The sequence below is a fragment of the Oncorhynchus mykiss genome, chromosome 15, assembly GCF_057628025.1.
Source record: "Oncorhynchus mykiss isolate SJ-2025 chromosome 15, ASM5762802v1, whole genome shotgun sequence".
NCBI lineage: Eukaryota > Metazoa > Chordata > Actinopteri > Salmoniformes > Salmonidae > Oncorhynchus > Oncorhynchus mykiss.
The window spans coordinates 10,527,668-10,552,148 of NC_143036.1; the positions used below are offsets into that span (position 1 = coordinate 10,527,668).

At 44.4% G+C, this 24,481-nt stretch overlaps 1 protein-coding gene across 4 annotated transcripts in view; it reads left to right on the top strand.

Moving 5' to 3' along the window:
* LOC110489566 (semaphorin-5A) overlaps positions 1-24,481 on the top strand; it is a 295,669-nt gene that overhangs the window by 172,916 nt on the left and 98,272 nt on the right. For all 4 annotated transcript variants that reach the window (XR_005036038.2, XR_016486534.1, XM_036943683.2 and 1 more), the window contains exons 11-14: positions 3,507-3,714; positions 13,156-13,273; positions 23,454-23,635; positions 24,000-24,143. Coding sequence is in view for 2 of the 4 variants with exons in the window: in XM_036943683.2 (XP_036799578.2) it covers positions 3,507-3,714; positions 13,156-13,273; positions 23,454-23,635; positions 24,000-24,143 (652 nt within the window). In the remaining 2 variants the exon portion in view is untranslated. The remainder of the gene's footprint in view (positions 1-3,506; positions 3,715-13,155; positions 13,274-23,453; positions 23,636-23,999; positions 24,144-24,481) is intronic.

Sequence of the window (24,481 nt, forward strand, 5' to 3'; positions counted from 1 at the left end):
AACTGCTGTTCACAAATGCTTTCCATCCAACCTCACTGAGTTCGAGCTGTTTTGCAAGGAGGAATGGGAAAAAATGTCAGTCTCTCGATGTGCAAAACTGATAGAGACATACCCCAAGCGACTTACAGCTGTAATCACAGCAAAAGGTGGCGCACAAAGTATTAACTTAAGGGGGCTGAATAATTTTGCACGCCCAATTTTTCAGTTTTTGATTTGTTTGAAATATCCAATAAATATCGTTCCACTTCATGATTGTGTCCCACTTGTTGTTGATTCTTCACAAAAAAATACAGTTTTATATCTTTATGTTTGAAGCCTGAAATGTGGCAAAAGGTCGCAAAGTTCAAGGGGGCCGAATACTTTCGCAAGGCACTGTATAACTGGCCAGGAACTAGCCAGGAACTAGCCAGAAACTAGCCAGGAACTATAATAGAACTGGCCGGGAACTATAATACTGTTTTGTCATGTGGAACCAAAGTATTGCAAACATTTATTTGCATGTAGCTTTTAGTCAAGTTTTATCAAATTTTTTTTTTTTTTTCATTATATTTTCCCAAAATTTCATAGTATCCAATTTGTAGTTACAGTCTTTTCCCATCGCTGCAACTCCCGCACAGACTCAGGAGAGGCCGAAGGTCAAGAGCTGTGCATTCTCCAAAACATATCCCAGCAAAGCCACACTGATTCTTGACACAATACCCGCTTAACAAGGACGCCAGCCGCACCAATGTGTCGGATGAAACACCGTACACCTGGCGACCATGTCAGCGTTTACTGCCCCCAGCCCGCCACAGGAGTCGCTAGTGCGCGATAGGACAAGAACATCCCTTCTGGCCAAACCCTCCCCTAACCCAGATGACGATTGGCCAATTGCTCACATTGGTCTCCTGGTCACGACCAGCTCCGACAGAGCCTGGATTTGAACCAGGATCTCTAGTGGCACAGCTAGGAGCTAGGATCTCTAGTGGCACAGTCTAAGGCACTGCGATGCACTGCGCCACTCGGGAGGCAGTCTTATTAATTTCTGAGTATCTCGGTTATTGGTTTCACTCCAGATCTATAAAAGACCCATTGCTGCATCTGTGAAAAACTCTGCTACAGGCAGGCCTCTACCTTTGTATTTTACCATCTTGAAGCTGTGTGTTTTGGGAATAGGAATTCTTACTGTTCCATTTTTAGATCTAGTTATGTCCCCACAGGAAATACATCTATAATTGATGATGTTTTCTCGAGTTGCCTCCAAATTATGTATTTTATGCAATCACAATGGGATTTTCCTATACTGGCATTCACATGGGATTTTCCTATCCTGGTCTGGAATACATGGAGTTTGAAGAGAGACACTGCGGGACACAGATAGTCTCTGTTACAGTATTGGAAATTGCAGGCCACACTTCTTGCCTAGAGAGTTTTCAGCTATACTTTTCGTGGCTGTTTATTTACCACCACAGACAGATGCTGGCACTAAGACCTCACTCAGTCAGCTGTATAAAGAAATAAGCAAACAGGAAACTGCTCACCCAGAGGCAGCGCTCCTAGTGGCCGGAGACTTTAATGCAGGGAAACTTAAATCAGTTCTACCAAATTTCCATTATGTTAAATGTGCAAAAAGAGGGGATTTTTTTTTAGATCACATGTACTCGACACATAGAGACGCGTACAAAGCTCTCGCACGCCCTCCATTTGGGAAATCCGACCACAACTCTATCCTCCTGATTCCTGCTTACAAGCAAAAATTAAAGCAGGAAGCACCAGTGACTCGGGCTATAAAAAAGTGGTCTGATGAAGCTGATGCTAAACTACAGGACTTTTTCGCTATCACAGACTGGAACATGTTCCGGGATTCTTCCGATGGCATTGAGGTGTACACCACTTCAGTCACTTAGAGTCAGTCACAGACTCTAACCCAGAAGCTTACAAGAAATCCTGTTATGCCCTGCGACGAACCATCAAACAGGCAAAGCGTCAATACAGGGCTAAGATTGAATCATACTACACCGGCTCCGACGCTTGTCTTATGTGGCAGGGCTTGCAAACTATTACAGACAACAAAGGGAAGCACAGCCGCGAGCCGCCCAGTGACAAGAGCCTACCAGATGAGTTAATAACTTCTTTGCTCGCGTCGAGGTAAGCAACACTGAAGCATGCATGAGAGCATCAGCTGTTCGGATTACTGTGTGATCACGCTCTCCGTAGCCGATGTGAGTAAGACCGTTAAACAGGTCAACATACATAAGGCCGCAGGACCAGACGGAATACCAGATGGATTACCAGGACGTGTGCTCCGGGCATGTGCTGACCAACTGGTAGGTGTCTTCACTGACATTTTCATCATGTCCCTGATTAAGTCTGTAATACCAACATGTTTCAAGCAGACCACCATAGTCCCTGTGCCCAAGAACACTAAGGTAACCTGCCTAAATGACTACAGACCCGTAGCACTCACGTCCGTAGCCATGAAGTGCTTTGAAAGGTTGGTAATGGCTCACATCAACACCATTATCCCAGAAACCCTAGACCCACTCCAATTTGCATACTGCCCAAACAGATCCACAGATGATGCAATCTTATTTCACTCCACAGTGCCTTTCCCACCTGGACAAAAGTAACACTTATGTGAGAATGCTATTCATTGACTAAAGCTCAGTGTTCGACACCAGAGTATCCTCAAAGCTCATCATTAAGCTAAGGATCCTGGGACTAAACTCCTCCCTCTGCAACTGGATCCTGGACTTCCTGTCTACACCTGTTGTATTCAGGGCATGTGACAAATAAACTTTGATTTGATTTGATTTGGGATTGCTGAGATCATCAGTAAATCAAGACTTCCTATGACGGCAGAATTTACCATGTCAAAAAACACTCAAAGTTTAGATACTTAGAGTAAGATGCAGGAAGTAGTTCATTGGGGATGTTGTAACTTTGGCAAAGATGGAGTCAATTGTGACTCTTCCTCTCCCTCATTCACTCCCTTTGAAGAAGAACAATACTTTATTTATTCCATTTTGATCCATAAATCTCTCTTTTTTTTGTTTACCTGCTTCATCTATTTTTTGTTGAATTGTTACCCCTTTTTCTCCCCAATTTCGTGGTATCCAATTGTTTAGTAGCTACTATCTAGTCTCATCGCTACAACTCCCGTACAGGCTCGGGAGAGACGAAGGTTCAAAGCCATGCGTCCTCTGATATACAACCCAACCAAGCCGCACTGCTTCTTAACCCAGCGCGCATCCAACCCGGAAGTCAGCCGCACCAATGTGTCGGAGGAAACACAGTGCACCTGGCAACCTTGGTTAGCGTGCACTGCGCCCGGTCCGCCACAGGAGTCGCTGGTGCGCGATGAGAGCCTGGGCGGGAACCCAGGGTCTCTGGTGGTACAGCTGGCGCTGCAGTACAGCGCCCTTAACCACTGCGCCACCCGGGAGGCCCTTACCTGCTTCATCTCAACCTCCTCTTCCTCTTCCTCTCTCATGATGACATTGTCTCACTCTCTCCTCTCCATCCAGACTATGGCACCATCCGTAAGGTCCTGTCTCCTCTGAACCAGTCCATGGGCAGCTGTCTATTGGATGAGATTGAGTTGTTTCCGCCCAGGAGAAAACAGCCAATCAGAAGCCTCCTGATCCTGCACAGCAGCAGTGAACTGTATGTCGGCGTCAGGGACCAAGTCATCAAGATACCACTGATGAGATGCGACTTTCACAAGACCAGAGAGTGAGTACACACACAGACAGGCGACGCAAAACCATGTTAGCTTCAGGTCTCAGGCAACACCAAACCGCACACCAACACACATACACTACTCCTACACAACTACAGGTAGTTACAGAGTTCTTACAAGCAAATGACTTCAATTATATAGTGGACCTGGCATGATGCCAATGTAATGTACTTGTACCTTCTTGTCACCTCAGCTGCTGTGGCTGTTGTAGTGGGAGTGTGTTAGTGAGACGTATTGAATATCTGACCGAGGGAAAGCAGATCGTTCAGAGCACAGACCTGGATATGGAGCACACTGCCAAGGATAACAGTAGACCCATGCATGACTCACAGAGATAAGGCTTGCATCCTAAATGGGACCCTATTACCTGTTTTGTTCACTACTTTTTGATAGGGCTCCGGTCAACAAAAAAGTGCACACTATATGGAATAGGTTGCCATTTGGGACGCATTGCTTTACAGAGACAGAGTCACTGGAGCATGGAGACTATCAACTCCAATGAAGAGAGCTGGAAAAACAATAGTTCATCATTTCATTAATATAGATGAAGAGACGTGCAGATTTAATCTCACAGACAAATAAGTTATTCTCGGGGTTTAGATAAATGGAGATACATGATAACACCTGGGGCTGTAGGAGATACATGATTTCACCTGGGGCTGTAGGAGATACTTGATAACACCTGGGGCTGTAGGAGATACATGATAACATCTGGGGCTGTAGGAGATACATGATAACACCTGGGGCTGTAGGAGATACATGATAACATCTGGGGCTGTAGGAGATACATGATAACATCTGGGGCTGTAGGAGATACTTGATAACACCTGGGGCTGTAGGAGATACATGATAACACCTGGGGCTGTAGGAGATACATGATTTCACCTGGGGCTTTAGGAGATACTTGATAACACCTGGGGCTGTAGGAGATACATGATAACACCTGGGGCTGTAGGAGATACATGATAACACCTGGGGCTGTAGGAGATACAGTGGGGCAAAAAAGTCACCAACAAACAAGCAAGATTTCTGGCTCTCACAGACCTGTAACTTCTTCTTTAAGAGGCTCCTCTGTCCTCCACTCGTTACCTGTATTCATGGCAACTGTTTGAACTTGGTATCACTATAAAAGACACCTGTCCACAACCTCAAACAGTCACATTCCAAACTCCACTATGGCCAGGACCAAAGAGCTGTCAAAGGTCACCAGAAACAAAATTGTAGACCTACACCAGACTGGGAAGACTGAATCTGCAATAGATAAGCAGCTTGGTTGGAAGAAATCAACTGTGGGAGCAATTATTAGGAAATGGAAGACATACAAGACTGATACACTGATAATCTCCCTCGATCTGGGGCTCCACGCAAGATCTCACCCCGTGTGGTCAAAATGATCACAAGAACGGTGCGCAAAAATCCCAGAAACACACAGGGTGACCTAGTGAATGACCTGCAGAGAGCTGGGACCAAAGTAACAAAGCCTACCATCAGTAACACACTACGCCGCCAGGGACTCAAATCCTGCAGTGCCAGACGTGTCCCCCTGCTTAAGCCAGTACATGTCCAGGCCCGTCTGAAGTTTGCTAGAGAGCATTTGGATGATCCAGAAGAAGATTGGGAGAATGTCATATGGTCAGATGAAACCAAAATATAACTTTTTGGTAAAAAAAAAATAAATTGTCAAGTTTGGAGGACAAATAATGCTGAGTTGCATCCAAAGAACACCATACCTACTGTGAAGCATGGGGGTGGAAACATAATGCGTTGGGGCTGTTTTTCTGCAAAGGGACCAGGATGACTGATCTTTGTAAAGGAAAGAATGAATGGGGTCATGTATCGTGAGATTTTGAGTGAAAATCTCCTTCCATCAGCAAGGGCATTGAAGATGAAACGTGGCTGGGTCTTTCAGCATGACAATGATCCCAAACACACCGCCCGGGCAACGAAGGAGTGGCTTCGTAAGAAGCATTTCAAGGTCCTGGAGTGGCCTAGCCATTCTCCAGATCCCCACCCCATAGAAAATCTTTGGAGGGAGTTGAAAGTCCGTGTTGCCCAGCAACAGCAAAACATCACTGCTCTAGATGAGATCTGCATGGAGGAATGGGCAAAATACCAGCAACAGTGTTTGAAAACCTTGTGAAGACTTACAGAAAACGTTTGACCTCTGTCATTGCCAACAAAGGGTATATAACAAAGTATTGAGATAAACTTTTGTTATTGACCAAATACTTATTTTCCACCATAATTTGCAAATAAATTCATTAAAAATCCTACAATGTGATTTTCTAGATTTTTTTTCTCATTTTGTCTGTCATAGTTGAAGTGTACCTATGATGAAAATTACAGGCCTCTCTCATATTTTTAAGTGGGAGAACTTGCACAATTGGTGGCTGACTAAATACTTTTTTGCCCCACTGTACATGATAACACCTGGGGCGGTAGGAGATACATGATAACACCTGGGGCTATAGGAGATACTTGATAACACCTGGGGCTATAGGAGATACTTGATAACACATGGGGCTATAGGAAATACATGATAACACCTGGGGCTATAGGAGATACTTGATAACACCTGGGGCTATAGGAAATACATGATAACACCTGGGGCTATAGGAGATACATGATAACACCTGGGGCTATAGGAGATACATGATAACACCTGGGGCTGAAAGAGATCATCATCATTGTAGATTTTTAATCTTCTGACATACGTTCTCTGTTTGTGTGTGTGTGTGTTTTCACCAACCTGTGTGTGTGTGTGTGTGTGTGTGTGTGTGTGTGTGTGTGTGTGTGTGTGTGTGTGTGTGTGCGACAGTACACAATATATCACCATTATGTCCCACATGCGCTGGGATCCTCTTAGGCTATTACCAGCTGTTACTATCTGTCTATCTCAGAGATCAGTCTGTGTTGTGTATCTGATATCAGTCTGTGTTGTGTATCAGAGATCAGTCTGTGTTGTGTATCAGATATCAGTCTGTGTTGTGTATTAGAGATCAGTCTGTTTTGTGTATCAGAGATCAGTCTGTTTTGTTTATCAGAGATCAGTCTGTGTTGTGTATCAGAGATCAGTCTGTGTTGTGTTGTGTGTCAGAAATCAGTCTAGGTTGTGTCTCAGAGATCAGTCTGTGTTGTGTATCAGAGATCAGTCTCTGTTGTGGATAAGAGATCAGTCTAGGTTGTGTTGTGTGTCAGAGATCAGTCTGTGTTGTGTTTCAGAGATCAGTCTGTGTTGTGTATAAGAGATCAGTCTGTATTGTGTATAAGAGATCAGTCTGTGTTGTGTTTCAGAGATCAGTCTGTGTTGTGTATCAGAGATCAGTCTGTGTTGTGTATCAGAGATCAGTCTGTGTTGTGTTGTGTGTCAGAAATCAGTCTAGGTTGTGTCTCAGAGATCAGTCTGTGTTGTGTCTCAGAGATCAGTCTGTGTTGTGTATCAGAGATCAGTCTGTGTTGTGTATAAGAGATCAGTCTAGGTTGTGTTGTGTGTCAGAGATCAGTCTGTGTTGTGTTTCAGAGATCAGTCTGTGTTGTGTGTCAGAGATCAGTCTGTGTTGTGGATACAAGATCAGTCTAGGTTGTGTTGTGTGTCAGAGATCAGTCTGTGCTGTGTGTCAGAGATCAGTCAGTGTTGTGTTTCAGAGATCAGTCTGTGTTGTGTCTTAGAGATCAGTCTGTGTTGTGTCTCAGAGATCAGTCTGTGCTGTGTGTCAGAGATCAGTCAGTGTTGTGTTTCAGAGATCAGTCTGTGTTGTGTCTTAGAGATCAGTCTGTGTTGTGTCTCAGAGATCAGTCTAGGTTGTGTCTTAGAGATCAGTCTATGTTGTGTTGTGTATCAGAGATCAGTCTGTGTTGTGTGTGTTGTGACACTGCTCTCTTTTTGGCATTACAGAAAGAGACATCAGGTCATTTATGGTGCTCGAAACCTCCCATACACAGACCTGAAAAAGCTGCTATTTGTCTGGTCCCATGACAAATCTGTATTGTGAAAATAGTTTGTTTTTAAGCAGAAAATATGTAGACACTCAAATACATGCTTCAGGTATTTTGACTGTACATGGCCTAACATAGAGATACATCTGAATAATTTGCCTATAAAGTTTCCAGATCAGAACATGACTCTTGAACAAGCTTTTCACAATTGATCACATTAAATTAAATCAAATCAAATCAAATGTTATTTGTCACATACACATGGTTAGCAGATGTTAATGCGAGTGTGGCGAAATGCTTGTGCTTCTAGTTCCGACAATGCAGTAATAACCAACAAGTAATCTAACTAACAATTCCAAAACTACTGTCTTGTACACAGTGTGAGGGGATAAAGAATATGTACATAAGGATATATGAATGAGTGATGGTACAGAGCAGCATAGTCAAGATACAGTAGATGGTATCGAGTACAGTATATACATATGAGATGAGTATGTAAACAAAGTGGCATAGTTAAAGTGGCTAGTGATACATGTATTACATAAGGATACAGTCGATGATATAGAGTACAGCATATACGTATGCATATGAGATGAAAAATGTAGGGTAAGTAACATTATATAAGGTAGCATTCTTTAAAGTGGCTAGTGATATATTTACATCATTTCCCATCAATTCCCATTATTAAAGTGGCTGGAGTTGAGTCAGTGTCAGTGTGTTGGCAGCAGCCACTCAATGTTAGTGGTGGCTGTTTAACAGTCTGATGGCCTTGAGATAGAAGCTGTTTTTCAGTCTCTCGGTCCCAGCTTTGATGCACCTGTACTGACCTCGCCTTCTGGATGATAGCGGGGTGAACAGGCAGTGGCTCGGGTGGTTGATGTCCTTGATGATCTTTATGGCCTTCCTGTGACATCGGGTGGTGTAGGTGTCCTGGAGGGCAGGTAGTTTGCCCCCGGTGATGCGTTGTGCAGACCTCACTACCCTCTGGAGAGCCTTACGGTTGAGGGCGGAGCAGTTGCCGTACCAGGCGGTGATACAGCCCGCCAGGATGCTCTCGATTGTGCATCTGTAGAAGTTTGTGAGTGCTTTTTGTGACAAGCCGAATTTCTTCAGCCTCCTGAGGTTGAAGAGGCGCTGCTGCGCCTTCTTCACAATGCTGTCTGTGTGAGTGGACCAATTCAGTTTGTCTGTGATGTGTATGCCGAGGAACTTAAAACTTGCTACCCTCTCCACTACTGTTCCATCGATGTGGATAGGGGGGTGTTCCCTCTGCTGTTTCCTGAAGTCCACAATCATCTCCTTAGTTTTGTTGACGTTGAGTGTGAGGTTATTTTCCTGACACCACACTCCGAGGGCCCTCACCTCCTCCCTGTAGGCCGTCTCGTCTTTGTTGGTAATCAAGCCTACCACTGTTGTGTCGTCCGCAAACTTGATGATTGAGTTGGAGGCGTGCGTGGCCACGCAGTCGTGGGTGAACAGGGAGTACAGGAGAGGGCTCAGAACGCACCCTTGTGGGGCCCCAGTGTTGAGGATCAGCGGGGAGGAGATGTTGTTGCCTACCCTCACCACCTGGGGGCGGCCCGTCAGGAAGTCCAGTACCCAGTTGCACAGGGCGGGGTCGAGACCCAGGGTCTCGAGCTTGATGACAAGCTTGGAGGGTACTATGGCGTTGAATGCTGAGCTGTAGTCAATGAACAGCATTCTCACATAGGTATTCCTCTTGTCTAGATGGGTTAGGGCAGTGTGCAGTGTGGTTGAGATTGCATCGTCTGTGGACCTATTTGGGCGGTAAGAAAATTGGAGTGGGTCTAGGGTGTCAGGTAGGGTGGAGGTGATATGGTCCTTGACTAGTCTCTCAAAGCACTTCATGATGACGGAAGTGAGTGCTACGGGGCGGTAGTCGTTTAGCTCAGTTACCTTAGCTTTCTTGGGAACAGGAACAATGGTGGCCCTCTTGAAGCATGTGGGAACAGCAGACTGGTATAGGGATTGATTGAATATGTCCGTAAACACACCGGCCAGCTGGTCTGCGCATGCTCTGAGGGCGTGGCTGGGGATGCCGTCTGGGCCTGCAGCCTTGCGAGGGTTAACACGTTTAAATGTCTTACTCAACTCGGCTGCAGTGAAGGAGAGACCGCATGTTTTCGTTATACTATATCTTTCCTCTCTCCTCCTCTCACCTCCTCTCTCCTTCTCTCACCTCCTCTCTCCATCTGCCTCCTCCTCTTTCCTTCTCTCTCCTCCTCTCTACTTCTCTCTCCTTCTGTCTCCTCCTCTTTCCTTCTGTCCTCTCTCTTTCTGCCTCCTCCTCTCTCCTTCTGTCTCCTCTCTCCTTCTCTCATCTTCTGTCTCATTCTCTATCCTTCTGTCTCCTTCTCTCTCCTCTCTCCTCCTCTCTCCTCCTCGCTCCTTCTGACTGCTCTTTCCTCCTCTCTCCTTCTGTCTCCTTCTCTCTCCTCTCTTCTTCTCTCTCATTCTCTATCCTTCTGTCTCCTTCTCTCTCCTCTCTCTTCCTCTCTCCTTCTCTCACCTTCTCTCTCCTCCTTCTGTCCTCCTCTCTTTTTTCTCTTTCTCTCTTCTTCTCTCTCCTCCTGTCTCCTCCTGTCTCCTTTTGTCTCCTCCTCTTGCCTTCTATCTCCTTCTCTCTCCTCCTCTGTCTTTTTCTCTCTCCTTTTCTCTCCTTCTCTCTCCTTCTGTTTCCTCCTCTCTCCTCTTCTCTTTTTTTCTCTTTCTCTCTTCTTCTCTCTCCTCCTGTCTCCTCCTGTCTCCTTCTGTCTCCTGCTCTCTCCTCCTCTCCCCTTCTGTCTCCTCTCTCCTTCTGTCTCATTCTCTCCTCTCAATTCAATTCAATTCAAGGGGGCTTTATTGGCATGGGGAACATGTGTTAACATTGCCAAAGCAAGTGAGGTAGACAATATACAAAAGTGAAATAAACAATAAAAATGAACAGTAAACATTACACATACAGAAGTTTCAAAACAATAAAGCCATTACAAATGTCATATTATGTACATATACAGTGTTGTAACAATGTACAAATGGTTAAAGTACACAAGGGAAAATAAATAAGCATAAATATTGGTTGTATTTACAATGTTGTTTGTTCTTCACTGGTTGCCCTTTTCTTGTGGCAACAGGTCACAAATCTTGCTGCTGTGATGTCACATTGTGGTATTTCACCCAGTAGATATGGGAGTTTATCGAAATTGTTTTTGTTTTTGAATTCTTTGTGGATCTGTGTAATCTGAGGGAAATATGTGTCTCTAATAAGGTCATACATTGGGCAGGAGGTTAGGAAGTGCAGCTCAGTTTCCACATTGTAACGGCATTCAGAGGTGGAAGAAGGATTCTACCAAAGAGCAGCGTGGTAAGTGTTCATGATGATTTATTCAAAACGAACTGAACACTGAAATACAAAACAATAAACGATGAGAACAAAACGAAAACCGAAACAGTACCGTGTGGCCCAAACACTCACACGGAAACAAACACCCACAAACCAAAAGTGAAACCCAGGCTACCTAAGTATGATTCTCAATCAGAGACAACTAACGACACCTGCCTCTGATTGAGAACCATACCAGGCCGAGCACAAAAACCAACATAGAAAAACAAACATAGACTGCCCACCCCAACTCACGCCCTGACCATACCAAAACAAAGAATAAAATAACAGAACTATGGTCAGTACGTGACCCACATCATATTGTGGGCAGTGTGCACATAGCCTGTCTTCTCTTGAGAGCCATGTCTGCCTACGACAGCCTTTCTCAATAGCAAGGCTATACTCACTGAGTCTGTACATAGTCAAAGCTTTCCTTAAGTTATTTCCTTCTGTCTCCTTCTCTCTCCTCTCTCTTTCTCTCTCCTTCTAGCTCCTTCTCTCCTCCTTCTGTCCTCCTCTCCTCCTTTTGCCTTCTCTCTCCTTCTGTTTCCTCCTCTGTCTCTTTCTCTCTCCTTCTGTCTCCTTCTGTCTCCTCCTCTCTCCTCTCTCCTACTGTCTCCTCCCTCCTTCTGGCTCCTTCACTCCTCTCTCCTCCTCTCTCCTCCTCTCTCCTTCTGTATCTTTCTCTCTCCTTCTCTCTACTTCTGTCTCCTCCTCTCTCCTTATCTCTACTTCTGTCTCCTCCTCTCTCCTTCTCTCTTCTTCTCTCTCCTTCTGTCTCCTCACTCCTTCTGGCTCCTTCTCTCTCCTTCTGTCTCATTCTCTCCTCTCTCCTCTCTCCTTCTGTCTCTTTCTCTCTCCTTCTCTCTCCTTCTCTCTGCTTCTGTCTCATTCTCTCCCCTCTCTTCCTCTCTCCTTCTTTCTCTTTCTCTCTCCTTCTCTCTCCTTCTGTCTCCTTCTCTCTCCTTCTGTCTCTCTCCTCCTCTCTCCTTCTGTCTCTGTCTCTCTCCTTCTGTCTCCTCCTCTCTCCTTCTGTCTCCTCCTCTCTCCTTCTGTCTCATTCTCTCCTCTCTTCTCTCTCCTTCTGTCTCATTCTCTCCTCTCTCCTCTCTCCTTCTGTCTCTTTCTCTCTCCTTCTCTTTACTTCTCTCTGCTTCTGTCTCATTCTCTCCCCTCTCCTCCTCTCTCCTTCTTTCTCTTTCTCTCTCCTTCTCTCTCCTTCTGTCTCCTCTCTCCTTCTGGCGCCTTCTCTCTCCTTCTGTCTCATTCTCTCCTCTCTCCTCCTCTCTCCTGTCTCTTTCTCTCTCCTTCTCTCTACTTCTGTCTCCTCCTCTCTCCTTCTGTCTCCTCTTTCCTTCTCTCTTCTTCTCTCTCCTTCTATCTCATTCTCTCCCCTCTCCTCTCTCCTTCTGTCTCTTTCTCTCTCCTTCTCTCTACATCGGTCTCCTCCTCTCTCCTTCTGTCTCCTCTCTCCTTCTCTCTCCTTATGTCTCGTCTTCTCTCCTTCTGTCTCATTCTCTCCTCTCTCCTCTCTCCTCTCTCCTTCTGTCTCTTTCTCTCTCCCTCTCTCTACTTCTGTCTCCTTCTCTCTCCTTCTCTCTCCTTCTCTCCTCTCTCCTCCTCTCTCCTTCTCTCTCCTTCTGTCTCCTCCTCTCTCCTTCTGTCTCATTATCTCCTCTCTCCTTCTGTCTCTTTCTCTCTCCCTCTCTCTACTTCTGTCTCCTTCACTCTCCTTCTCTCTCATTCTCTCCTCTCTCCTCCTCTCTCCTTCTCTCTCCTTCTGTCTCCTCCACTCTCCTTCTTTCTCCTTCTGTATCATTCTGTCTCCTCCGCTCTCCTACTCTCTCCTCCTCTCTCCTCCTCTCTCCTCTGTCTCCTTCTCTCTCCTTCTGTCTCTCTCCTCTCTCCTCCTCTCTCCTTCTGTCTCCTCTCTCCTCCTCTCTCCTCTCTCCCTCTGTCTCCTCCTCTCTCCTTCTGTCTCCTTCTGTCTCCTTCTCTCTAATTCTGTCTCTTTCTCTCTCCTCTCTCCTTCTGTCTCCTTCTGTCTCCTTTTCTCTCATTATTTAATATATTAATCAATCAATCAATCACTATTCTCTCTCCACTCTGTCAGGGGGTGTGTTGGGGCGAGGGACCCTTACTGTGGCTGGGACCTGGTGTTAAGGAAGTGTACCACCCTGGAGGAGAGTGTCAGCATGAGCCAATGGGAACAGAGCATCACTAAATGCCCTGTGAGTACGCAGAATGCACTATGCCACACACACACACACACACACACACACACACACACACACACACACACACACACACACACACACACACACTCAGTCACCCTCTGGGAAATGCATTTTCTCCCCAGCAATTCCTGTTGAAATGAATAGGGGTGATTACTCAATCAATCTCCACTGTCTTCGTGATCATTACCTCATTCTCAGCAGTCCGCCCGTTCATTCTTCCACCTCCCAATTGGGGGGATTGATTTCACTGCGACACCGCTAAATGAAAGGGTAATTGTCGTGTGCCTGACAGACATCCATTCTGAGGCAGTGACCATGGGCAGTATTGAGTGCTGCCCTGGTCTTGTATGTGGTTCCATGTTCAACAGTATCTGTTGGCAAACACTCACACACACACACACTCACGAACATGCACAAACACACAAAACCCTTACTCATACAGTCTCTTTGAAGTTCATCGTCAGGCCTAAGTGGTACACTCTACTGGTCTACTGACAGCACTGGCTGTCTCTGTCTGATGACATCATAGTCAGCTAAAAGACAGTGTAAACACAGACACTATTACAGATGTCCTTGCCTGTTCTCTGGCCCTGCTTCCTTCCTTTTGATGAAAGACAAGAGGGGAACATACCATTTCCTTAGTTAACCTTTATTTAGCCAGGTAAATCATTGAGAATGAGAACAAAATTATATTTTACAATAACTTCCTGTTTGCCAACGGAACAATGGATTCCTGTGTTGCCCAGACAAACTGTGAGTCATTTGGTTATTGTTGTAGGACTTCCATTGACATACTGACGACTGGCTGCTTCCCCACTTCAATAGAGTCAGATTAACTTGTGGATACCATTTTCATGTCTCTGTGTTAGCGCAGTGACTGGCAGTGTATGGGCATCTACTAGCATGCTAGCAAATACCAATACACTTCCAGTCATTGTGCTAACGCTAGTTACCAATTGCTCAAGTGCTAGTTAGCAACTTCCTTCAAACTGCAGGCAGAGACATACAGTGGGGCAAAAAAGTATTTAGTCAGCCACCAATTGTGCAAGTTCTCCCACTTAAAAAGACGAGAGAGGCCTGTAATTTTAGGTACAGGTATCATAGGTACACTTCAACTATGACAGACAAAATGAGGAAAAAAATTACAGAAAATCACGTTGTAGGATTTTTTATGAATTTATTTGCAAATTATGGTGGAAAATAAGTATTTGGTCAATAAAAAATGTTTATCTCAATACTTTGTTATATACCCTTTGTTGGCAATGACAGAGGTCAAACGTTTTCTGTAAGTCTTCACAAGATTTTCACACACTGTTGCTGGTATTTTGGCCCATTCCTCTATGCAGATCTCCTCTAGAGCAGTGATGTTTTGGGGCTGTTGCTGGGCAACACGGACTTTCAACTCCCTCCAAAGATTTTCTATGGGGTTGAGATCTGGAGACTGGCTAGGCCACTCCAGGACCTTGAAATGCTTCTTACGAAGCCACTCCTTCGTTGCCCGGGCGGTGTGTTTGGGATCATTGTCATGCTGAAAGACCCAGCCACATTTCATCTTCAATGCCCTTGCTGATGGAAGGAGGTTTTTACTCAAAATCTCACGATACATGGCCCCATTCATTCTTTCCTTTACACGGATCAGTCGTCCTGGTCCCTTTGCAGAAAAACAGCCCCAAAGCATGATGTTTCCACCCCCATACTTCACAGTAGGTATGGTGTTCTTTGGATGCAACTCAGCATTCTTTGTCCCCCAAACACGAGTTGAGTTTTTACCAACAAGTTATATTTTGGTTTCATCTGATGGTAGGCTTTGTTACTTTGGTCCCAGCTCTCTGCAGGTCATTCACTAGGTCCCCCCGTGTGGTTCTGGGATTTTTGCTCACCGTTCTTGTGATCATTTTGACCTCACGGGGTGAGATCTTGCGTGGAGTCCCAGATCAAGGGAGATTATCAGTGGTCTTGTATGTCTTCCATTTCCTAATAATTGCTCCAACAGTTGATTTCTTCAAACCAAGCTGCTTACCTATTGCAGATTCTTCCCAGCCCGGTGCAGGTCTACAATTTTGTTTCTGGTGTCCTTTGACAGCTTTTTGGTCTTGGCCATAGTGGAGTTTGAAGTGTGACTGTTTGAGGTTGTGGACAGGTGTCTTTTATACTGATAACAAGTTCAAACAGGTGCCATGAATACAGGTAACGAGTGGAGGACAGAGGAACCTCTTAAAGAAGAAGTTACAGGTCTGTGAGAACCAGAAATCTTGCTTGTTTGTAGGTGACCAAATACGTATTTTCCACCATAATTTGCAAATAAATTCATAAAAAATCCTACAATGTGATTTTCTGGATTTTTGTCCCTCACTTTGTCTGTCATAGCTGAAGTGTACCTATGATGAAAATTACAGGCCTCTCTCATATTTTTAAGTGGGAGAACCTGCACAATTGGTGCTGACTAAATACTTTTTTTGCCCCACTGTAAACATGGTATCCACAAATTAATCTGACTCTGGGGACGTAGATAAAGGTCCTCATTGCTAAAATCCTGAAGTATCGGTTGAACTGTTAAAAGAGAAAAGACAGCCATATCGGGGATAAAAATGACTATGAAGTCAATGGTGCCGTTGTGATGTTACTGCACGTACTGTAGACGTATTCACATTACTATAATAGGCTTTTGTGATTTTAACTAAGTTTATATTTGACATGTTTTTGTGGTTAAGGTTTGGATAGGGACCGGTTCTTATGTGTAATGTGCAGCCCAGTGAGTGGGTTGAAAGGAGACAGCTTTACCAACCTTGTCACGCCCTGGCCATAGAGAGGCTTTAATTCTCTATTTTGGTTAGACCAGGGTGTGACTAGGCTGGGCATTCTATGTTCTTTTTTCTATGTTTTTCTATTTCTTTGTTTTTGGCCGGGTATGGTTCTCAATCAGGGACAGCTGTCTATCGTAGTCTCTGATTGGGACCCATACTTAGGTAGCTCTTGCCCACATGGGTTTTGTGGGTAGTTGTTTTCTGTATAGTTAGTTTCCTTACAGAACTGTTCGGTTTCCTCTTTGTTATTTTTTGTTCTAGTCTTCTGATTTTTAAATAAAATATCATGAACACGTCTCACGCTGTGCTTTGGTCCAGTCATTCACAGGAAGAGGATCGTTACAAACCTATTCACAATACCATCTGGTGCTTGGGACTGGACTCCCTGTTGAAATAAACAATAGGGAAGAACTGAGTTTTTGTTAAAGATTTTAACAGTTTGTTTTTTGTTCAAGTTTGAACTAAAGTAAAAATAAATCTTTAGTCACCATGTTCACAAATGTCTTTTTTAGGCAATGAAACTGAACCTAAAATAGAATGGAAGCATCCTATTCACCTTATGTTTTTAAAATTTGAAGGCATCCCATTCCTTTCCACTACACAGCATATTGATTTCAAACCCAAGAATGAAACAATTACCTGTTGAGAAACGATAGAGAAGATAAAGAAGTCTGCTGATGCAATTCCACTGAAACTGTGAAATAATAAATGATTCTTGCTGTGATGTTTCCTAGTGTATATGATATACAAATCACGTTTCTTTCCAACACAAACGATTGCTTTATCTAGCCCTTGACTCAACAGCAAAATATCACTATTTTGTCCATCCATCTATTTTAGCTGTTCATCTAATTAGCATTTATTCTAGCCTTTCGTCTCATTAGCATCTATTTTAGCTGTTCATCTCATTAGCATCTATTCTAGCCTTTCATCTCATAAGCATCTATTCTAGCCTTTCATCTCATTAGCATCTATTCTATCCTTTCATCTCATTAGCATCTATTCTAGCCTTTCATCTCATTAGCATCTATTCTAGCCTTTCATCTCATTAGCATCTATTCTAGACTTTCATCTCATTAGCATCTATTCTAGCCTTTCTTCTCACTAGCATCTATTCTAGCCTTTCATCTCATTAGCATCTATTCTGGCCTTTCATCTCATTAGCATCTATTCTAGCCTTTCTTCTCACTAGCATCTATTCTAGCCTTTCATCTCATTAGCATCTATTCTAGCCTTTCATCTCATTAGCATCTATTCTAGACTTTCATCTCATTAGCATCTATTCTAGCCTTTCTTCTCACTAGCATCTATTCTAGCCTTTCATCTCATTAGCATCTATTCTGGCCTTTCATCTCATTAGCATCTATTCTAGCCTTTCATCTCATTAGCATCTATTCTAGCCTTTCATCTCACTAGCATCTATTCTAGCCTTTCATCTCATTAGCATCTATTCTAGTCTTTCATCTCACTAGCATCTATTCTATCCTTTCATCTCATTAGCATCTATTCTAGCCTTTCATCTCATTAGCATCTATTCTAGCCTTTCATCTCATTAGCATCTATTCTAGCCTTTCATCTCACTAGCATCTATTCTAGCCTTTCATCTCATTAGCATCTATTCTAGTCTTTCATCTCACTAGCATCTATTTTAGCCTTTCATCTCATTAGCATCTATTCTAGCCTTTCATCTCATTAGCATCTATTCTAGCCTTTCATCTCGTCTTCCCATTTAGACTGTTGAGTGGGTTCAATTACCAATAATAGAAGGGCATATTTTATTTCAGTTCCCACCAAAGCAGTGACTTATCAAGCCTTTCTTTTCTTGTTGTTCAAATGCTCTTCACACAAAGATGAAACCGTTATGTGGCTCATATCACCTGTGGTGTTGATTCACACACCATTGGTTTCCATAGTTAGTCCATATGGCTAACACATTGGAATCAAAACAATGCACCGTTTTCTGTTTTATACAAATGGACATGCTCACCTGCATGTATATGAGTAAATATGTATATGAATGTGAATACTTATTTTCCCTCTCATCATTAATTTCCCTTGTGTTTTAGTAAGCTGAACTATGTGTTTGGTCCCTTGTTAATTACAATTAAAAAATCCTACTCCCTTTTAATTCATATATTGCCTCCTTTGGATACATCTCAGAATTTCTATATCTCTATATCTCCGTATCTCCATTTCGCCAAATTTCTATATCTCCATATCTCTATATATATTTCTCCATATCTCCATATCTCTATATCTCCATATCTCTATATCTCCGTATCTCCAAATCTCTCTATCTCTCTATCTCTCTATATGTATCCCAAGATGGCATAGCAGTCAGTATATATATATTTTTACACCTTTCTTCGCATATCTTTTATATATTTTCTTTTCCAAAAACTCAACTTCAAAACACTCTCCTGCAACCCGCCTCACCAATTTAAAAAAAAGTATTACTAACCTCAAATCTGAAATCCACTATAGAAGCTAACCAGAAGCTAACCAGAAGCTAACCAGAGGCTAACCAGAAGCTAACCAGAGGCTAACCAGAAGCTGACCAGAAGCTAACCAGAGGCTAACCAGAAGCTAACCAGAAGCTAGCCAGTTTACTGGCTAACGTTAGTATTCTGCTAACCACGGTTTGTGGTCATCAGCTATCCTTTAGCTCGAAAATGTATCGCCAGTTTTGTACAACGCGACTCAGACCAGAACATACCGGACCTATTTTTCTCTACGTATCCCCTGGATTTCAACCACAATCTCTGGACATTTACACCTGGATCTCGCAGCTCGCTAGCTGCTATCTGTGTGACTAATGGTTTACGTCAATCCCGGAGCAAACATAAATTATTCCGGAGCTAGCCAGCTGAAGAGTTCCATCAGCCACTCCTGGGCTACAATCACCTATCCGGATCCGTTTTACTACGGACGCGGAGCCCCACCGGGCCTTCAGGACTGGACTACCGACATTATCTGCCCGAGGGAGTTATCCGGCTGGCCCCTCCGTTGGGACGTTACCTGAAAGCCCATCTGCGGCCCGCTAACCGTTAGCTGTCGTATCGGCTGCTATCTGAATAGGTCTATCGGACAATTTTTCTTGGGTCACTATAACTATATCTATTTTGCCAATTGGATTGATCCCCTCTACCACACTCTAGAACCCCACTAATCTACCGACGGAAACGCACGAGGTGGCTAAAAACAGACCTCCATCCTCTACCAGCTTGTTACCGATGGCCCGGATAGCTGTCTGAATCGCCATGACCCCAACCAACCTCACTACTCACTGGACCCTTATGATCACTCGACTAAGCATGCCTCTCCTTAATGTCAATATGCCTTGTCCATTGCTGTTCTGGTTAGTGATTATTGGCTTATTTCACTGTAGAGCCTCTAGCCCTGCTCACGATACCTTATCCAACCTTGCAGTTCCACCACCCACACATGCGATGACATCACCTGGTTTCAATGATGTTTCTAGAGACAATATCTCTCTCATCATCACTCAATACCTAGGTTTACCTCCACTGTATTCACATCCTACCATACCTTTGTCTGTACATTACACCTTGAAGCTATTTTATATATATTTTACCCCAGAAACCTTCTTTTACTCTCTGTTCCAGACGTTCTAGACGACCAGTTCTCACAGCTTTTAGCCGCACCCTTATACTACTCCTACTCTGTTCATCTGGTGATGTAGAGGTTAATCCAGGCCCTGCAGTGCCTAGCTCCACTCCTATTCTGTAACTGTAATAGCCTTGGTTTCATGCATGTTAACATTAGAAGCCTCCTCCCTAAGTTTGTTTTATTCACTGCTTGAGCACACTCTGCCAACCCGGATGTTCTAGCCGTGTCTGAATCCTGGCTTAGGAAGACCACCAAAAATTCTGAAATTTTCATCCCTAACTTCAACATTTTCAGACAAGATAGAACGGGCAAAGGGGGCGGTGTTGCAATCTACTGCAAAGATAGCCTACAGAGTTCTGTCCTACTATCTAGGTCTGTACCCAAACAATTTGAACTTCTAATTTTAAAAATCCACATCTCTAAAAACAAGTGTCTCACCGTTGCCGCCTGCTATAGACCACCCTCTGCCCCCAGCTGTGCTCTGGACACCATATGTGAAATGATTGCCCCCCCTCCCATCTATCTTCAGAGCTCGTGCTGCAAGGCGACCTAAACTGGAACATGCTTAACACCCCAGCCATCCTACAATCTAAGCCCTCAATCTCACACAAATGATCAATGAACCTACCAGGTACCACCCGAAAGCTGTAAACACGGGCACCCTCATAGATATCATCCTAACCAACTTGCCCTCTAAATACATCTCTGCTGTTTTCAACCAAGATCTCAGCGATCACTGCCTCATTGCCTGCATCCGTAACGGGTCAGCGGTCAAATGACCTCCACTCATCACTGTCAAACGCTCCTTGAAAAACTTCAGCGAGCAGGCCTTTCTAATCGACCTGGCCTGGGGTATCCTGGAAGGATATTGATCTCATCCCGTTAGTAGAGGATGCCTGGTTATTTTTTTTAAATGCCTTCCTCACCATCTTAAATAAGCCTGCCCCATTCAAGAAATTTAGAACCAGGAACAGATATAGCCCTTGGTTATCTCCAGACCTTACTGCCCTTTAACCAACACAAAAACATCCTATGGTGTTCTGCATTAGCATTGAACAGCCCCCATGATATTGCAACTTTTCAGGGAAGCTAGAAACCAATATACACAGGCAGTTAGAAAAGCCAAGGCTAGCTTTTTCAAGCAGAAATTTGCTTCCTGCAACACAAACTCAAAAAAGTTCTTGGACACTGTAAAGTCCATGGAGAATAAGAACACCTCCTCCCAGCTGCCCACTGCACTGAATATAGGAAACACTGTCACCACCGATAAATCCACTATAATTGAGAATTTCAATAAGCATTTTTCTACGGCTGGCCATGCTTTCCACCTGGCTACCCATACCGCGGTCAACAGCACTGCACCCCCCACAGCAACTCGCCCAAGCCTTCCCCATTTCTCCTTCTCCCAAATCCAGTCAGCTGATGTTCTGAAAGAGCTGCAAAATCTGGACCCCTACAAATTAGCCAGGCTAGACAATCTGGACCCTTTCTGCCGAAATTATTGCCACCCCTATTACTAGCCTGTTCAACCTCTCTTCTCAAAGATTCCCAAAGATTGGAAAGCAGCTGCGGTCATCCCCCTCTTCAAAGGGGGGGGACACTCTATCCTACCCTGCCTTTCTAAGGTCTTCGAAAGCCAAGTCAACAAACAGATTACCGACCATTTCGAATTCCACCATACCTTCTCCGCTATGCAATCTGGTTTCAGAGCTGGTCATGGGTGCACCTCAGCCACGCTCAAGGTCCTAAACGATATCTTAACCGCCATCGAAAAGCAACAATACTGTGCAGCCGTATTCATTGTCACGTAGAGTAGGCCAGAAGGCTATACTGGAAAACCTAACCTCTATCAAAATAAAAAGATGGCGGAGCCGCTAATGTTCTTCTGTGCTTCAGGGTGTTTATTTACACAGTGATTCCGGGAACAAAAACAACAGTGCTGCCATCAAACGTATACCTTATGGGACAGCTAAACACAATGCCGCCCCATTCACAGCTCAATCCAAAATCCAATCCAAAATTCATTGACCTGGCCAAGACTTTCGACTCTGTCAATCACCACATCCTCATCGGCAGACTCGACAGCCTTGGTTTCTCAAATGATTGCCCCTCCTGTTTCACCAACTACTTCTCTGACAGAGTTCAATGTGTCAAATCGGAGGGTCTGTTGTCTGGGCCTCTGGCAGTCTCTATGGAGGTGCCACAGGGTTCAATTATTGGACCGACTCTCTTCTCTGTATACATCAATGATGTAGCTCTTGCTGCTGGTGAGTCTCTGATCCACCTCTACGCAAACGACACCATTCTGTATACTTCTGGACCTTCTTTGGACACTGTGTTAACAACCCTCCAGACGAGCTTCAATGCCATACAACTCTCCTTCCGTGGCCTCCAATTGCTCTTTTATACAAGTAAAACTAAATGCATGCTCTTCAACCGATCGCTGCCTGCACCTGCCCGCCTGTCCAACATCACTACTCTGGACGGTTCTGACTTAGAATATGTGGACAACTACAAATGCCTAGGTGTCTGGTTAGACTGTAAACTCTCCTTCCAGACTCACATCAAACATCTCCAACCCAAAGTTAAATCTAGTATTGGCTTCCTGTTTCGCAACAAAGCATCCTTCACTCATGCTGCCAAACATACCCTTGTAAAACTGACCATCCTATCGATCCTCGACTTCGGCGATGTCATTTACAAAATAGCCTCCAATACCCTACTCAATAAATAGGATGCAGTCTATCACAGTGCCATCCGTTTTGTCACCAAAGCCCCATATACTACCCACCATTGCGACCTGTACGCTCTCGTTGGCTGGCCCTCGCTTCATACTCATCGCCAAATCTACTGGCTCCAGGTCATCTACAAGACCCAGCTTAGTAAAGTCACCCCCAAAACCAATTCTTCCTTTGACCGCCTCTCCTTCCAGTTCTCTGCTGCCAATGACTGGAACGAACTACAAACATCTATGAAACTGGAAACACTTATCTCCCTCACTAGCTTTAAGCACAAGCTGTCAGAGCAGCTCACATATTACTGCACCTGTACATAGCACATCTATAATTTAGCCCAAACAACTACCTCTTTCCCTACTGTATTTAATTTATTTATTTATTTTGCTCCTTTGCACCCCATTATTTTTATTTCTACTTTGCACATTCTTCCATTGCAAATCTACCATTCCAGTGTTTTACTTGCTATATTGTATTTACTTTGCCACCATGGCCTTTTTTTTGCCTTTACCTCCCTTATCTCACCTCACTTGCTCACATTGTATATAGACGTATTTTTCTACTGTATTATTGACTGTACGTTTGTTTTACTCCATGTGTAACTCTGTGTTGTTGTATGTGTCGAACTGCTTTGCTTTATCTTGGCCAGGTCGCAATTGTAAATGAGAACTTGTTCTCAACTTGCCTACCTGGTTAAATAAAGTTGAAATAAATAAATCTCTCTATATCTCTAATGATTACACTATCATGTATTACCCTTGTGAATATACATGAATACCAGTTTTAGTCATCTTTCCTGATTATGCATATTTATGTCTCTCCCTAACTCTTCCCGTCATCCTCCCCAACCTTCTCCCCCTATTCCAACTCCTTCCCTGTGTATTACCCATGGTGCATTAGATTTACATCTCTCTCGTTCACTCTGTCCCTATGTCCTTCTTTCTTTTCTGTTGACCTCCACCCTAGTTTGAAGTATTTTCTCCCTCCTCCCTGTGATCTCCCCAGGTGCGTAACTTGACGTTGGATGGAGGGTTTGGGCCATGGACAGGCTGGGGGGCCTGTAGCCACACTGATGGGGGCAGTGCTGGTTCCTGTCTGTGTAGAACCAGGCCTTGTGATAATCCCAAACCCCAGTGTGGGGGTCAGTCCTGTCACGGACTCAGCGTGGAGGTCGCCAACTGCTCCAGGTATATAGTCTGTCTGTCTGTCTGTCTGTCTGTCTGTCTGTCTGTCTGTCTGTCTGTCTGTCTGTCTGTCTGTCTGTCTGTCTGTCTGTCTGTCCGTCCGTCCGTCCGTCCGTCCGTCCGTCCGTCCGTCCGTCCGTCCGTCCGTCCGTCTGTCTTTCCATTGGTATATGTCAGTCATTCCATCTGCCCTCTGCTCACACAGTCAGTATTTTGAAAGCTTTCAGTTCATGTTTAGGGATAAATGAAATGCAGTGGATGTTTTATTGGATAAGCAGAAATATTTACTGAATAGCAAGCGTTCTATCTTTATCTACACCTCTCACTTTGTGTGTGTGTAACCTTGTGTTCTGTGGTGTCTCCATAGGAACGGTGTGTGGAGCCCCTGGACTCTGTGGATCCCCTGTAGCACCAGCTGTGGCATTGGCTTCCAGGTCCGGCAGAGGTCCTGCAGCAACCCCACCCCGCGCCACGGAGGACGAGTGTGTGTGGGGCAGAACAGAGAGGAAAGGTACGGGACACACTCGTACATGCATACATATGTATAAACAACCACACACAGCTACACACACATACATACACAGTTACGCACGCACACACAGCCACGTACACACATACACACACAGCTACGCACACACACACAGCCACATACACACATATACACACACACACACACACAGCCCCGTACACACATACACACACAGCTACGCACACACACACAGCTACGCACACACACACAGCCACGTACACACATACACACACAGCTACGCACACACACACAGCTACGCACACACACAGCCACGTACACACATACACACACAGCTACATACACACACAGCCACATACACA